Below are 16,819 nucleotides of genomic sequence, written 5' to 3'. Positions count from 1 at the left end.
AAACAAATATACAGGCTCGGCACCTGTGGCTCAAGGGGCTAAGGCACCAGCCACATACACACCTGAGCTGGTGGGTTTGAATCCAGCCCAGGCCTGCCAAACAACAATGATGGCTGCAACCAATCAAAAAAAAAATAGCTGGGCATTGTGGCAGGTGCCTATAGTCCCAGCTACTTGGGAGGTAGAGGCAGGAGAATCGCTTGAACCCAGGAGTTGGAGGTTGCTGTGAGCTGTAATGCCACGGTACTCTACCCAGGGTGACAGCTTGAGGCTCTGTCTCAAAAGAAAAAGAAGAAGGGTGGTGCCTGTGGCTCAAAGGAGTAGGGCGCCAGCCCCATATGCCAGAGGTGGCGTGTTCAAACCCAGCCCCAGCCAAAAAAAACTGCAAAAAGAAAACAAATATACAAAATGCAAATAGTGGTCACCTATTAAGAGGGAGGGAATGAGTAAGATCAGGAGGCCTCAACTGTGTCTGAAATATTCAATGTTTTTCAGAATATTTAAAACAAAAAGGCATGGAGAAAAAAGGGAAAAAAGTAGGGGAGAGAGGAGAGAAACTTTATCAAAGACTTCAACCTTTTTTTACATTTCTTAAACTGTCTTAGCACTACAGATAACTTCCTTGGCATGACACTGAGCTTTGGGGGTTCAGATTCTATGGGTAGTGGCAAGCTTTGGTTGGCCAACAGCACAGCAGCCCAATGCAGCACTTGAGGGGCTCCAGCAGGGAGCCCTGGTAGAACCAGATGCCAGGAAAGGCGTGAGGAGTCAGAACTTTCAATGTCTCTAAAATGAGTGCAGTGACTACAGAAGAGGAAAACAGGCTCTGCAACCCTGACCTTTATAGCCTGAGAGTGGCACCCAGCCCTTCTGTAAACACCAGGAAGAATGGGATATCTGATACCAGAGAGTGGTAAAGCAAAGGAAAAATAGCTCAGGCTCAGAGGTCGGACTGAGTTTGTGACAGGGCCAACATTTCCTCACCTATATAGTGGAAATAATATTACCACCCACAGGACTATTGTGAGGACTGAACAAGATTAAGCATGGGCTCAGCGCCTGTAGCTCAGCGAGGAGGGCGCTGGCCACATGCACCAAGGGTGGTGGGTTCAAGCCTGACCCGGGTCTGCTAAAGAAAAATGACAACTGCAACCATAAAATAACCAGGCGTGATGGCAGGTGCCTATAGTCCCAGCTACTCAGGAGGCTGAGGCAAGAGAATCATTTAAGCCCAAGAGTTTGAGGTTGCTGTGAGCTGTGATGCCACAGAACTACCCAGGGCTACAGAGTGAGACTCTGTCTCAAGAAAAAAAAAAAAAAAAGATTAAGCATGTACACAACTTTGCTAGTTTCCCACAGCAGGATTCCAGGATCTTTCACTTCCTTTAGAACTTCCCTGGGAATGTTTGATTCTTGGTGGCTCCTGCTGCCTAGAACCTCTGTGATCAGAACAAGTACCTGTGCCCCTTTCGATGAGCGCCATGTAGTAGAGATTGGTGTCTCCAGCCAGTCCCGCCTCCACGATGTCTTTGGTAAAATGCAGCTCCTAGAACAGGCACCATGGACAAATGAACTGCTGGCTTCTCTAGCTAAATGTCCTGCCATTCCAGTGGTGGTGGTGGTGGTGGGGAAGGTGGGGGGGGTGGGGTGGAAGCTGAAAGGTGACATGCTCCTGCAATACCCAGGACAGCAAGGGTACCTGTCACTCCTCTACCTACCATGTAATCCTCATGGGGAATCGTCGCCCACTTCACCAGGCGAGAGACAACCTTGGCAGGGAAGAGGTACTGGCAATCACCAGTGACAGGTACAATGCCATGTTCTAAAAGAGACCAGGACAGGTGGTGTCATAGGTAGAAATAATCACAGCTGGTTAACTAGCATCCTCCTGGGGCTTTCTGGAGGTCTCAGATGGCTGTGCCAGGTATCCAGGTACACTTGGTACTCAAGAGGTACATCCAGGTCAACGCAGGCTAGGAATGTAGGTATACCAACCTGACCTTTGCCCAGTGCTATGCACTTGTAGCCAGACCTAGCATCAGCATTTATGGTGCTTTATCCTTAATGTAAATGATGGCCAGCCAAACAAAAAGCCCTAAAGCGAGAACCATTGACAGTGCCTTTGTAGCTGTGACTGTTAATTAGATCAAATAGCCAAAAGGGCTGTTTTCACAGCTGACCTTGATGGAGAAAATGACTGAAGCATTTAGTGTCTGGAGAACTGCTCCAGGGTAAATTTCTGCTGACATTTTAATAGGCAAATAAGCTAACACTTTTAATAGGCAAATAAGCTAACACAGTAAATGCTGTTCAACCCTGCGACAAAATAAACTCAGCCATGCTGACAGGAAGCAAGGCCCAACAGAGAAATAATGCCTCCCTAGAGAGATCAGCATCCACAAGGAGCCAAAGAACTGACCCTTAGGGCTCTCCAGGTAGGTCCTGGTAACTCAATGCCTTTCCTGACAGCGACTTTTTCACATCAGAAATATCTGGACCCTCTTGCTCCCTGCTACAGACACAATCTGCAAGTACCTTAAACATAAGCACTTGAAGTGGCTCATCAGAATCACCTGGGAGCTTAGGAGGAAACATCAGACGTGGGAGGTGGAGGGGTGGTCACTGGGCTCAGCCTTATCCTAGGGACTATGAGTTTTGAGGATGAAGGAATAGACCATAGGACAGTATTCAAATAAGCTGAATGTGAACTGCACAAAAGCAGGGCTCTGCCAACTGTGTTCACTATTCTTCCCTGAGCACTACACTTGGTGCCTAGCATTATTCAGGCTCTTGTTAAATACATGTCAAATGCACATCAAAGTCTGTTATGTGCTGACCTAGAATGAAATGCCCCAACCAATCTGAGAACTTGAGCCATCCGAAGACTGTGGGTCTCCTCTGTGAGGGCCAGGACAGCCCTGATGGCTCTGAAGGAAGCTGAAACCACTGTATGGACAGGCCTGAACTCTTTCCCAGTGGGCCTGCAAACCTCCCTACTCAGCAAAGCCAGGAATCCAGGTCTCTTTGCTTTTTTGTCAGGATTCAAGACTTCTGAGTGAAAAGCTAAGTCATTTTTTTCTTGTTATTGTCTGAGTGACTCTTAAGCCCCCAGCATTAGCTTACCCAAGGATGCAAACTGTTTGTGGAGGGCCAAGCGGGACTGTACCCTGGTCTTCAACAGTTTCATGGTGGTCTCCATGTGGCTGGCGCTCAGCGAGTGGTCAGTGATCACCGTTTGCTGCTACGAATGAAAAAGAGTGGCACACAACTGTGTGCTCCCTTACTTTCCTCCAGGCACCAGTCTCACCAAATATTTGCCTGCCTGCGGCAGCCTGGATTATCCATATCCCAAGGAGAACGCCTTTTAGGAATGGCAATTTATCTGCTCTGACAGGCCAGAAGCTGAGTCTGGCAGGAACACCATAAGCTCCTGGGTTCTTGAGAGGTTCTGGCCAGCTCTGAGGAAAGGCAGGCTTCTGCTAAGGGACCAGGCCTCCTGGAGCTACACTCATGCCTCCTTTGTGGCATCCTTATATATAAGACTGTGGCATGTGGCCATGCTGCACTAAGAACAAGGACCAAGTTACCTTGGTCTAGAAGACTACCAGTCTCACGGAGAGGGCCATAAAGGGCAAAAGGTGCCACAACACTTACAGGCCTTGGACATTTTATTGTCCATAGAGGATGGAAGACAGGCCACACTCTTAAGGGAAAGCATTCTGGCAGTTCAAAGCCAGAAAAGGCCATCAGAGGCCTTCCTGAAGTCTATATAGGGGAGGAGGTAGGGCTCTTCAGCCAAGAAGACTGGATCAGTGTATATACCTGTGGCTGCTCTTTGGGGAAGTGGAGGCCACCCAGCTTCTGTACCCACAAATAGGGGTGACCTAGGTCAAGTACATAGTCTCTCAAAGTCAGGATGCTGCAGAAAAGAAGAAAGAATAAAATTATTTTATCAGTCATTTCTGCTGTGATCCCAGGATACAGCCTTCCTTCCATCCTCCATGTCCTATACAAATAGGCTGGTCCCTCAGGCTCAGCAGTGCTCACAGCCAGACTGCCAGCAAAGCCTCTGAACTTTATCAGTTCCCTAGTGTGAATTTCATCTTTCCCATGTTCACTTTTCCCCTTTTCTCCTTGCAGCCTTCATTTCATAAGCAAATCTCAAATAAAAGGGTAGTGTATTATCTCTTCATCTATCAATTTATAAAATACTTCTTAGAACTTAAACCCTTGGAGAATTAAAACATTAAACACTTTTATTGCATCCTAAGTTCTTATAGTGTTCCTCGAGTTTTGATCCTTCTACCATTTTCCACCCTTCAGGACCTCTCTCCTTGCTTTGTAAACAAGAAAAAGCAAGCATTCCCTTCTGCCCTGCGGTCCTCCCTGTCCTCCGGTGCTAACAGATCTCAGGTGCTGGGCGTGAGCCACCATAGAAACTCCGCAGTGAAGAGGCTGAGAGAGGAAACACTGCTGACTCACCCGACTTTATCAAACTGATACTGATTGGCTGGATTTGGAGTTTTCTTTCCATGATCCCCAGGATACAAGCAGCTCAGGACTGAGTCAGGAGACAGCAAGTCCCTGGAAAAAGGAAAAGAGACTGCAGTGAGAATGCAAACAACATCTTGCCTCAAGGTAGACTTGGTATTTGATGACCAATGCCACCACTTACTGAATGATTCCTGTCAGCCAGACCCGTTATGTGCTTAAGATCACCGGATCTTCACAACACTATGAGGGAAAATTATAATTTCCATTTTACAGAGAAGCCCGAGGCTTTGAAAAATATGGCTTCCCCAAGATCACAATGGTAGTAAGTACCAGAGATGGGTTTGTACTGTATGATCAAAAAGAGTAGTACTCTTAACCACTAATTTTTTTTTTCTTTTTTTGAGACAGAGTCTCAAGCTGTTGCCCTGGGTAGAGTGCTGTAGCATCATAGCTCACAGCAATCTCCAACTCTTGGGCTTAAGCAATTCTCTTGCCTCAGCCTCCCAAGTAGCTGGGACTACAGGCACTCACCAAGGTCAGGCTATTTTTTGGTTGTAGTTGTCATTATTGTTTGGTGGGCCCAGGCTGGATTCAAACCTGGCCAGCTTTGGTGTATGTATGTGGCTGGCGCCCTAGCCACTTGAGCTACAGGCAAAGAGCCAACAACTAATTTTTTAAAAACTTATCTTTTCAAAATGGAATTCAAATGTTGGACAGGGCCTTACCTCAGGGGAGCAAAATCCCCTGACACCAGCAATACAAATCATTATTATTATCTTACAAGCAGAACAGATTCCTTTCTGCTTCAGAAAAATAAGTGTGCAGCTTTGGGGCTATGTCTTACTTTGAGCAAAATCTAATGCTAATCACAGAAAAAGGCCCCCTTTAAGTTCCCAGAAAAAGATATTATTACATATACTGGAGACAAGGTGACCTAGTGCTATAAGCAGAGAGACAGCAACCCTACTGCTACTGATTAGGGCACAGCCTATAATTAAACCTGACAAGCAGAGATGAAATGATATAGGAGAATAATATAGTAATTTTATCACAAAGGATGACAAGGTGGTTCTTTTCCTGAACTACCAGGGGGTTCTCCTTCATCATTCCAGGATAGCATCAGAAGCTACCTAAGCAGAAAATGCTGATCCTGCCTTCTGGCCCCAGCGTGCCTTCAGGAACTTAATGCCAGAACAGTGCAGCTTCTGGCTTATCCCTATTCTCTCCTCTCTGTCTCACTGAGTCTCCCTGCTGACATGAAGAAGTGACTAGAAAATAATTTTTTTTAGTTTTTTAGCCAGTGTTTAGTGACTCTTACCAACAGATTGGATCAACCAAAATAAAACAGAACAGTCAAAACAGCACAATATATGTCAAATGGTATATAAAACCAGTGTATGGTGTCCCATGACTGCATTAATATACACAGCTATGATTTAATAAAAAAAAAAAAAAAGAAAGAAAAAGAAAAGAAAATAGCACAATAAAGGGTTTTAATTGTCAAGACTTGGTAGAATAATCAAACCTTCTTGACAAAATTTATACCTGGAACACCTGGCTCAGACAACTGATTTGGTGCAAACAACAGACATAAAAGGAGAAGATAACCATACCCATAAGAATAATAATATAATACATTCCCCGGAAGAAAACTACGCAATCAGCCAAATCCCTGTTATAAAACTTTATGAAAAAGAAAAGATTTAAAAACTTTAGTGACTGGCTATGATGGCTCAGGCTTGTAATCCTAGCACTTTGGGAGGCCAAAGTGGGAGGACTGGTTGAGGCCAGGAGTTCAAGAACAGCTTGGGCAACGTAGTGAGGTGCTCCTCCACCCCACCCATTTTTACAGTAGAAAAATTAGCTGGGCATGATGGAGTGTGCCTGTAGTCCCAGCTACTTAAGAGACTGAGGTAGGAAGATTCCCCTAAGTGCAGAAGTTTGAGGTTGCAGTGAGCTATGATGCTAATACTGCCTTCTAGCCTGGGCAACAGAGTGACACCTTGTTTCTAAAAAAAAAAAAAAAAAAAGTCTGAAAGAAACTTGAAACTTGCTGCTCCCTCAGCACCCATAGCTCAATGGTTAGGGCACCAGCCACATGCACAAATGGGATGGGTTTGAACCCGGCCTGGGACTGCTAAAACAAAAACAAATAGCTGGGCATTGTGGCAGGCGCCTATGGTTTCAGCCACTTGGGAGGCTGAGGCAAGAGAATTGCTTGAGAACAAGACTGTGAGGTTGCTGTGAGCTGTGGTACTCTACCGAGGGTGACATAATGAGATCTATCAAAAAAGAAAAAGAAAAAAAAACTTGCTGGTTGGGCACGGTGGCTCAGGCCTGTAATCCTAACACTCTGGGAGGCCAAGACATGTGGATCACTTGAGCTCATGAATTTGAGACCAACCTGAGCAAAAGCAAGACCCTGTCTCTAAAAAAAAAAAAAATAGCCAAATGTTGTAGCAGGTGCCTATAGTCCCAGCTACTTGGGAGGTTGAGGCAACAGGATCACTTGAGCCCAAGAGTACGAGGTTGCTGTGAGCTGTGATACCATGGCACTCTACCCAGGGCCCGAAGTGACTCTGTCTCAAACAGGAAAAAAACAAAAACAAAAACAAAAACTGGCTTAGTTACTCAGGAGCTTAAAAAAAAAAAAAACTTAGTAAAATATAAATGGAAAATGATTAAGGATAATTTGGTGGCTTAATGAAAAACTGGTAAATTAAAATGGCCTAATAAAGATCATTCTCTTTGCTTTCTCAGTGAATTTCCAAATCAGAAAATAACTTCTTGAGGAAAATTTGGCAATGTTGGTATAATTAGATTAAGATGTCTGCATCATAAACATTAATGGTCTAATGAATTGACAAATCCAGGCCAGTCATCCATGCTGCTAACATCACAAAAATAGAGACAGCTATGCCTTCTGATGGATATATCTAACAATTACCACACAGCCCTGCCCTCTCCCCCAAAAGAGAATCTGATCAAATCTCTAAATCTAACTCCCTATTTATAGGAAACACAGGGAGGAACAGTAACATAAGAATAACATGTTAAATTGTATCAGGGATGCAATCATCAAAATCCAGACTGGAGGGAATGTACAGGGCAAACAATCCACTTTCTCCAACAAGTGAAAAGATGGTAGGACATACAGATGAAGACACCCGAGAGAAGTTTGCTCATTAGCAGTGAATGTGTGGGTCTCATACGGATTCAGATTTAGAACACAATAAAACAAAACACTAACTCCTAAAAAAATCGATGAGAAATCAGATTTTGAGGCCAGGTACACAGCTTAGCAAGGAGCTGGAATTGAGCTTGTGATAAAGCCAGCCTGCAGCCTAGCATGAAGCTTAGCATTTCTCAGAGTGAATGTGAGAAATGAGTAAGCAGAAGGTACACAACAAGAAGCTTCACGATGATCCTGGGGGCTGTGGAGCTGCTCACTGAATGGAAAGCCCTGGCTGAGCAGGGGGCTCTGAAGAAGTAAGCCCTGGGCTTCCTCTGCTGGGCTCAGGGGAAAACAGGGTCAATTTCACCTACTGTGGCCCTACAGGGTCCAATACCATCAAGCACAGTGATGGAGACAGCTGTGGCCTGAAGGGGACACGGATTCTAAGTACAAGTTCTAAAACCTAGGAGAGGCTTGGCGCCTGTAGCACAGTGGTTATGGTGCCGGCCACATACATCAGGGCTGGCAGGTTCAAACTCAGCCTGGGCCTGCTAAATAACAAAGGCCACTACAACAAAAAAATAGCTGGGCATTGTGGCGGGTGCCTGTAGTCGCAACTACCTGGGAGGCTGAGGCAAGAGAATCATTTAAGCCCAAGAGTTTGAGGTTGCTGTGAGTTGTGACGCCATAGCACTCTACCAAAGGTGACACAGTGAAAGTCTGTCTCAAAAAATAAATAAATAAAACCCAGGAGACCCCCCCCCCCCATAGTTAGGCAGAACAGGAAGGTGTAGGAACAGTCTTGCCCCACCAAACACCAGACCTGTGCCTCCATGAGCCTCCGTAACCTTTCTTTTCTTTTTTTTGTAGAGACATAGTCTCACTTTATGGCCCTTGGTAGAGTGCCGTGGCCTCACACAGCTCACAGCAACCTCCAACTCCTGGGCTTAAGTGATTCTCTTAAGGAGGCTGTAGTGTCAGCCTCCCAAGTAGCTGGGACTACAGGCGCCCGCCACAGCGCCCTGCTATTTTTTGGTTGCAGTTTGGCCGGGGCCGGGTTTGAACCCACCACCCTCGGTATATGGGGCCGGTGCCTTACCGACTGAGCCATAGGCGCCGCCCGAGCCTCAGTAACCTTTCATTTTTTTTGTTTTGAGACCCAGGCTGCAATGGAACTCAAACTCCTAGGCTCAAGCCATCCTCCCACCTCAGCCTTCTGAGCAGCTGGCCACAGGTGTGTACCACTATACCTGGCTCCCCTGGTGACCTTTCTACAGTTGACAGTGGACCATGTCAAGGAAGGGCCAGGAGTGTTGGGCAATGCTTTTTTTTTTTTTTTGAGACAGAGTTTAGTAGGTCTGGGCCGGATTCAAAACCGCCAGCCCGGGTGTATATGGCCAGCGCCCTAAACACTGAGCTACAGGCACCAAGCCTGGGGCAGTGCTCTTTTAAGTAAAGGCCATTTCACCCTGAGGCCCTCTTGGTCCTCCCTTCTTCCCATCTCTAGCTGCTGAACAAGACTGCTACGGTCAGACTTCCTACAGATGCAATGGTTGTCATTACTATATAGTATGCCTCTGGTGATGCTTCTCAAAACTTCCACAGTGATTTACCACAGTCTTCCTCAGACACTTGAGCTGGGCTGGGGAGCAAATCCCAGCACGTTGGGATAGAAAAAGAAAAGAGCAGCCTAAATTCCTTAACCTGATAATTTTGGCCAAATTTCATTTGACATTAATAAGCTTTCCACTGGTTGCAAAAAGCTGGTGTTTTGCCCTACCTATTCAATTTGGAAATGTCCTGTTATCACTTTTGTCACCTGCTGTATATAGTAAGAGGACTTCACAAATTAAGGTCAGAGGGTGTTTTCTAAGTACCAGTGATGTCCTAATGCTTCTAGTCTGTCCAATCCAATAAGAGAAGTCAGCATAGCCATGAACTTCTTCAGAGCCAGAGGGAGGAACCCAGAGCAGCCCTGCACTAAGCTCTCATCACCTGTCCCCAACACACACTCCATTCCCCATGGTGCCTGCCCAATACCCTGCACTGATGGGGGTGATCAACTCGGCAGCAGTTGTCACTTTAGCTTTTACTGTCATGATGTTGAGGTTCATGAGGTAGTAGAAAGTCAGATGTAGCACACTGTCATCTGGAAAGGAAGGGAGAAAAGAAAAGATATTTATGAGTCAGACATTCAGCAGAGTCAGTAGCATCATAGAAGTAGTATCACAGAAAGGAAACAGAGGCTTTAATAATCTTTTACTAAAAAAATGAAAACTCAATGACAATATAATGTTGACCAATAAAAGCGGAGAGAGAATCTACAAATCCTTTCCTATTCTTCCCTCCAAGAGCTGGGGCATAACCTCCCTGCCTTTGAGCTGGACTTAGTGACTCAGTTCTAACAAATACAATATGGAAGAGGAGCCAAGTGATCATGGTCAACCTCACCCATAATAAGATACAGTGGTGTCATGTACCCCTGATGTGACGTGATGATGACCACCGTATTTCCACTACTCTTCCCCCACGTCTATAACCTCAGTCTAATCAAGGTCAAGAAAGACAAGGAAAGACTGAGGAACTGCCGTTTCCTGGAGGAGACTCAGGAGCATGACAACTAAATGTAATGTGAGATCCTGACTTGGATCCTAAAACGAGAAAAGGGCAAACCAGGGAACTCTGAATAAATTCCATAGTTAATAGTACTGAACCAATGAAAATTGAGTTTAATAACTGTACTGCAGTTAATTAAGATGCAACTTTGGGGGATGCTGGGAACTCATATTATCTTTGCAAATCCTCTGTAAAGTCTAAAATTTTCTCAAAACAAATTTTTCTTAAGAAAAGGCAAAGAGAGAACCAATGTGTAGATCCTGTTTCCATCCATGTAAAAAATAAAGGAGGAATGAGATAAATAGAAATTTGTATGAAAGCTTCTAGAAGTGTAGGATATTTCCAGGAAATATATAAGAAGCCAGGTACAGTGGCTCACATCTATAGTCCCAACTACTTAGCAGGTGAGGTGGGAAGATCACTAACTCAGGATTTGAGTACAGTCTCTGTAACATAGTGGAATTCTCATCTCTAAAAAAAAAAAAAAAAAAAAAATATATATATATATATATATATATGAGAAATTTGGGCCAGGCACGGTGGCTCACGCCTGTAACCCTAGCACTCTGAGAGGATGAGGCGGGTGGATGCCTGAGCTCACGAGTTCCAGACCAGCCTGAGCTAAAGCGAGACCTGGTCTCCACTAAAAATAGAAAAACTGAGGCAACAGGATCACTTGAGCCCAAGAGGTGGAGATTGCTGTGAGCTATGATGCCATAGCATTCTACCCAAGGCAACAGCTTGAGACTCTGTCTCAAATAAATAAATAAATAAAAAGTGAGACCCCATCTCTATTAAAAATAGAAAAATTAGCTGGGTATTGTGGTGGGTGCCTGTAGTCCAGCTACTCATGAGGCTGTGGCAAGAGGATCACTTCAGCCAGAGAGTTTAAGGTTGCTGTGAGCTATGATCCCATGCTACTCTAGCCTGGGGCAATGGAATGAAACTCTTGTCTCAAAAAAAAAAGAGGTGAGAGCAGCCAGACCTTTGCACTTTAGGTCGAGCATGACAGACAGTGGGTGCCTCTTCAGCATCTCCTTACGCTTATCGTCCAACTGAACCCCCAGTGTGGGTCGTCGGCGTTTCTGGACAAAGGAAAGAGCCAAGTCAATGAGTGTTGGTCACACAAATCTTACCCTTCCCTCTCCCTGCTGGCTAAGGCCTCAGCACTACTGCCAGGGGCCCACTGCTTCTGCTAGCCAGGGTGCCTGGCTCCCCTCCCAGCAGCCTTTTCTCTCCTATCTCTCAAACCCGTTTCTTCTGCTTCTAGGGAGGACAGCACCTGCAAACAAGCAGGCCTCAGACCACCCAACCCCAAGTAGAAGAAAGGGCTCTTACTGTGGTCTGCTCCTCCTCAGCATCTGAGTCACTCTCATCATCTGCAGCCATACAGAGAAGAAAGCTGAAGGTCACAGGGCTCCAAATGCTCCCTAAGGCACCTCAACGCCCCAGGGGATAAAGGGCCTCAGACTGTCTTTTGTAAAAGGGTCTCTTCAAAATAAATGATAAATTAATTTGCTACTTCTTATTCTATACAGAAAACATGAAGATGAAAAAAAGAAGAAAAGAGGCTCGACACCCGTAGCACAGTAGTTACAGCGTCAGCCACATACACCAAGGCTGAGGTTTGAACCCAGCCCGGGCCTGCTACAATGGCAACTGCAACCAAAAAAATTAGTTGGGCGTTGTGGTGGGCACCTGTAGTCCCAGCTACTGGGAGTTTGAGGCAAGAGAATCACTGAAGCCCAAGAGTTTGAGGTTGCTGTGAGCTGTGACGCCACAGCACTCTACCAAGGGCAATAAAGTGAGACTCTGTCTCAAAAAAAAAAAAAAAAAACAGAAAAGAAGAAAAGAATCACTTATAACCTTACCAACCCTGTTTTTCTAAAGAGCTTTTTTTTTTTTTTTTTTTTGAGACAAAGTCTCACTATATTGCCCTGGGTAGAGTACCATGGTGTCACAGCTCACAGCAACCTCAAACTTTTGGGCTTAAGCAATCCTCTTGCCTCAGCCTTCTAAGTAGCTGGGACTACAGGCACCCACCGTAACGTCCAGCTATTTTTTGTTGCAGTTGTCATTGCTAGTTAGCTGGCCCTAGCTGGGTTCGAACCCACCACCTTTGGGGTATATGGCTGGCAGAGTAACCACTGTGCTATGGGTGCTGAGCCTCTAAAGAGCTTTTTAATGTCATTTCGATGGAACACAAGCCCCATCTGGTGATGACGGTGGTGATAGTAGTAATAATAGTAACATAGGCTCAGCACCTGTAGCTCAAGCAGCTAAGGCGCTAGCCACACACCAGAGTTGGAGGGTTCAAATCCAGCCAGGGCCTGCCAAAACAACAATGACAACCACAGCAAAAAAAATAGCCAGGCGTTGTGGCGGGTGCCTATAGTCCCAGCTATACGGGAGGCTGAGGCAAGAGAATTGCTTAAGCCCAGGAGTTGGAGGTTGTTGCTGTGATGCCACGGCGCACTAGCCAGAGTGACAGCTTGAGGCTCTGTCTCAAAAAAACAAACAAAAAAAAAAAATTGAAAAAAATAATAGTAACATAAACATCAATGGCAGCTTGCATAATGTGAAGGATTGCTATGTGCTAAGAACAATGCTAAGGGCATCCTTATCTAATCCATATAATCCTTGATTGTTTAAGAGCATCCTTATTTAATCCACATAAATCCCATCCCTGTGGGCAAAACCTTATATAATCTACATAATAATTCTACATGCAGTGTTACTATTTTTCACAGATGAGTAAACCAAAGTTCAGAAATATTAAATACACTTTCACAGGGTTAGTGAACTAGTTAATGGGAGAGCTAAAATTCTCAGGCAGCACTCTGACTCCAGAAACTGAGTTCTCCCTTGTCCATCCCAGGGCGCTTAAGAGATTAAAGTCAAGTTTCCTGCTATACAGAGCCAGTCCAGCTCATTCCCAAACTTGGTGTCCGTGAGGGAAGCACCCCAACCACATTACCTTGGGAGTCTTCAGGAGGCTTGAAAAGAGCCTTGGCTTCATCCACACTGCCTTCAATTGCCACAGACAACGTCTTATCTGGGGGTAAGAAAAAGCTTTCCTTATCTGGGGGTAAGGAAAGCCGTGAAGGGAAGACACTAGTGACATAGGCAGGTCAGCTATGGAGCTGCATTTCCTTTGCTCCTGCCCCAGCTCCTTACTGACAAGGGGTGGGAGGGTAAAAGCCCTTCCTCCTCATACAGAAGAAGAAGGTAGGCAATGTAAGTCCTTTTTCTATCATTAAAAGTACAGTTTCCAAGCCTACCATCACCTAAGACTAGTGGTAACTGCCTCTCTTTTCAGGTATATTATCAAGGCACAGAAATATAAACTGAGAGCTTGAAGCCCCATGGAACTCCTCTGCCAATTGTCTTAAAACATTCTCACCCAGAAGCCCATCCATACTTGCCAAGAACCACCTGCTTCTAAGATGACATGACAAACTCCAAACATGGCTAATCACTGCCTTATCTCCAGCAACCCCGTTTCAACCATCATCCCCCAACCCAAACAAGCTGGTTGCCCCCTAGCAAATGCTAGACTATTTTTTTCAGTCATTTAATCTTAGAATTCTAATGAAAAATGGGAATGGAAACCAGCTGGATTTTAAACACAAAAGAAAGTAAAATTACTCACCCTGTCTAGGGGGCTGGGAGGATTTCATATGAGCTGATGATGGAAACAGGAGGGAGAACAAGTGGAGGGAGAAGACCAGAGAAAGGACCAGGACAACACAAGAAGAGAGACAGTAATGTGTTGGTGCTCGTGGCTGGGAGGAGACAGGCAAGCACTGATACAATACGGTCTGTCTGATGCGGTGGGGTGGGGGTGGGAAAGAAAATTAGGTGCTGGTTGAAAGCTGCGTTGCAGTAAGAGGCAGGGTCTCCTAAAATTTCTCAAAACCTTAGCAGAGTCAGAGGCTTCCCTTAAGCTTAAGGAGGACATATAGTTTAACCTGGTCCCCCCACCACCACCCTGAAGCAGAGCAAGAGGCGCCAATCCACCTGCCAAGCACGCCTTGATGAAGTGAGCACCTGCGAGCCCAGACAGGCTGCCTGGGCACTGTACCCAACAGCTATTCAGCCAGGCTCAAGAACAATTCGAAGCCATCCATTCTGAAATATCTATCAGGTTAGTCTAGCTGCAGCTGGGCAGGGCAGCCATGCTGGGCAGTGCAGAGGGGAGGCAGCGTCTGTCACCTGAGAGCTTCTGGGCAAGGCTGGCAGTGCTTCCAAATGACTCAATCAGCCACAGCTGCTGTTCCCACAGCCCCTCTTCCTCAACCAGCCCCCATACTCACCACAGGCCTGCCCATATGCAGTTGCCTGGACAAAGAGAACGTAGAGGGGAGGCGGCAGGTGCCTAGCTGTCTCATACTGCTTATGAGCCTGGTCAAACGGCATGAACAGGTACTCTTGCACTGGAAGGGAAGCCTAAATGCAATAAAAGAAGGAGTTTTTTTTCTTTTTTGGTCAGTCCACATAGGAACATGCAGCTGCTTAGTGACTACATGTAGTTTTTTATTTGCAAAAGAGACATAACCAGGTAGGGTGGTTCACACCTCTAATCCCAGCGCTTTGGAAGGCTGAGGCAGGAGGACTGCTTAAAGCTAGATGTTTGAGACCAGCCTGAACAACATCGCGAGATCATAGCTCTATAAAACAAACAAGCAAACAAAAAAGACCCAGAAAAAATTAGCCAGGCGTGGTGGCATGTGCTTGTACTCCCAGCTACTTGGGAGGATGAGGTAAGATGATCCTGTGAGCCCAGGAGTTTCAGGTTTCAGTAAGCTGTGATGATACCACAGCATTCTAGTGAGAGTCTATCTCCAAAAAAAAAAAAAATAATAAACTGCCTGGTGTGGTGGCTCACACTTGTAATAGCCTTGGCTCCTGTAGCTTAGTGGCTAGGCCACCAGCCATATACACCAGCGCTGGGTTCAAACCCAGCCCAGGCCTGCCAAACAACTATGACAACTACATAGTGAGAGCTTGGCGCCTGTGGCTCAAGCAGCTAAGGCGCCAGCCATATACACCTGAGCTGGTGGGTTCGAATTCAGCCCGGGCCCACCAAACAACAATGATGGTAGTAACCAAACAATAGCAAGGCCATTGTGGTGGGTGCCTGTAGTCCCAGCTACTTGGGAGGTGGAGGCAGAAGAATCACTTGAGCCCAGGAGGTTGCTATGAGCTGTGATGCCATGGCACTCTACCCAGGGTGACAACTTGAAGGCTCTGTCTCAATAAATAAATAAATAAATAAATAAAATAAAATAAATAGGCTTGGCGCCTATAGCTGAGCGGCTAGGCCACCAGCCACCTACACCAGAACTGTCGGGTTTAAACCCAGCCCAGGCCTGCCAAACAATGACTACAACCAAAAAAATAGCTGGATGTTGTGGCGAGTGCCTGTAGTCTCAACTACTTGGGAGGCTGAGGCAAAAGAATCGCTTAAGCCCAAGAGTTTGAGCTGTGACACCATGGCACTCTACCGAGAACAACATAGTAAGACTGTCTCAAAAAAAAAAAAAAAAAAAAAAAAAATTTAATTAATTAATTAATTTAAAAAGTAGAAAAAGTAACAGCAAGTTGAGGCATGTACTTGCAGTCCCAGCTACTCAGGAGGCTGAAGCAGAGGGATTATTTGAACCTAAGTGTTTAAGGTTGCTGTGAACTAGGCTGACGCCATGGCAATCTAACTTAGGTGAAAGAGTAGGACTCTGCCTCCAAAAAAAAAAGTCAATTATATAACCTTATACCAAAAACAGACAGTAAGACAATGAAATTATAAAAACATACCAATTTCCTATAGCATCAAAAGAAACCAAATACCCAAGAATAAATCAATGAAAGGTGTGTAAGCCTCTACACAAAGACCTGAGAAATGAAATATCTAAATAAATGGAGGTTATGAATGTCAATGACCTGGAAGACTCAATATTGTCTAGATGTCAATTTCCCCAAAAGTGATCTATAGATTCAACATAATCCCAATCCAAATCTAGCCCATGAAAATAAACAAGTTGATTCTAAAATTTATATGTAAATGCAAAAGGCCAAGAATAACCAAAAAGTCCAGAAGAATTAGGTTGGAGCACCTATACAGCTGCACATTGAGACTTCTGATAAAGCTACAAGAAATAAGACAGTACAATATTGGTGTGAGGATAGACATACAGATCACACACAAACCCACACAAATACAGACAACTAATTTCTTTTTCTTTCTTTGAGACAGAGTCTCACTATGTCGCCCTCGGTGGAGTTCTGTTGTGTCATAGCTCACAGCAACCTCCAACTGTTGGGCTTTAGCGATTCTCCTGCCTCAGCCTCCCAAGTAGCTGGGACTACAGGTGCCCGCCACAACACCCTGCTATTTTTTTTGTTGTTGTTGTAATTGTTTTATTTGTTTGTTTTTTTGGGGTTTTTTTTTGCTGTTTTTGGCCAGGGCTGGGTTTGTACCCACCACCTCCAGCATATGGGGCCAGCGCCCTACTCCTTGAGCCACAGGCGCCACCC

General features: G+C 45.3%; 1 protein-coding gene across 8 annotated transcripts in view; it reads right to left on the bottom strand.

Annotated features, from left to right (window-relative positions):
• Positions 1-16,819, bottom strand: part of THOC5 (THO complex subunit 5) — a 73,514-nt gene that overhangs the window by 20,662 nt on the left and 36,033 nt on the right. For 7 of the 8 annotated variants that reach the window (XR_008379753.1, XR_008379754.1, XM_053590152.1 and 4 more), the window contains 11 exons: positions 14,602-14,734; positions 13,938-13,970; positions 13,263-13,340; positions 11,624-11,664; positions 11,271-11,370; positions 9,710-9,818; positions 4,483-4,584; positions 3,823-3,919; positions 3,124-3,241; positions 1,719-1,822; positions 1,459-1,546 (listed from right to left, as the gene is read on the bottom strand). Coding sequence is in view for 6 of the 8 variants with exons in the window: in XM_053590152.1 (XP_053446127.1) it covers positions 1,459-1,546; positions 1,719-1,822; positions 3,124-3,241; positions 3,823-3,919; positions 4,483-4,584; positions 9,710-9,818; positions 11,271-11,370; positions 11,624-11,664; positions 13,263-13,340; positions 13,938-13,970; positions 14,602-14,734 (1,003 nt within the window). In the remaining 2 variants the exon portion in view is untranslated. The remainder of the gene's footprint in view (positions 1-1,458; positions 1,547-1,718; positions 1,823-3,123; positions 3,242-3,822; positions 3,920-4,482; positions 4,585-9,709; positions 9,819-11,270; positions 11,371-11,623; positions 11,665-13,262; positions 13,341-13,937; positions 13,971-14,601; positions 14,735-16,819) is intronic. The other variant, XM_053590153.1, reaches the window with a different exon arrangement.

Source organism: Nycticebus coucang, chromosome 4 (genome assembly GCF_027406575.1).
Source record: "Nycticebus coucang isolate mNycCou1 chromosome 4, mNycCou1.pri, whole genome shotgun sequence".
NCBI lineage: Eukaryota > Metazoa > Chordata > Mammalia > Primates > Lorisidae > Nycticebus > Nycticebus coucang.
The sequence above is the reverse complement of the archived record's forward strand: the minus strand, read 5'-3'. Positions and strand labels throughout refer to the sequence as shown.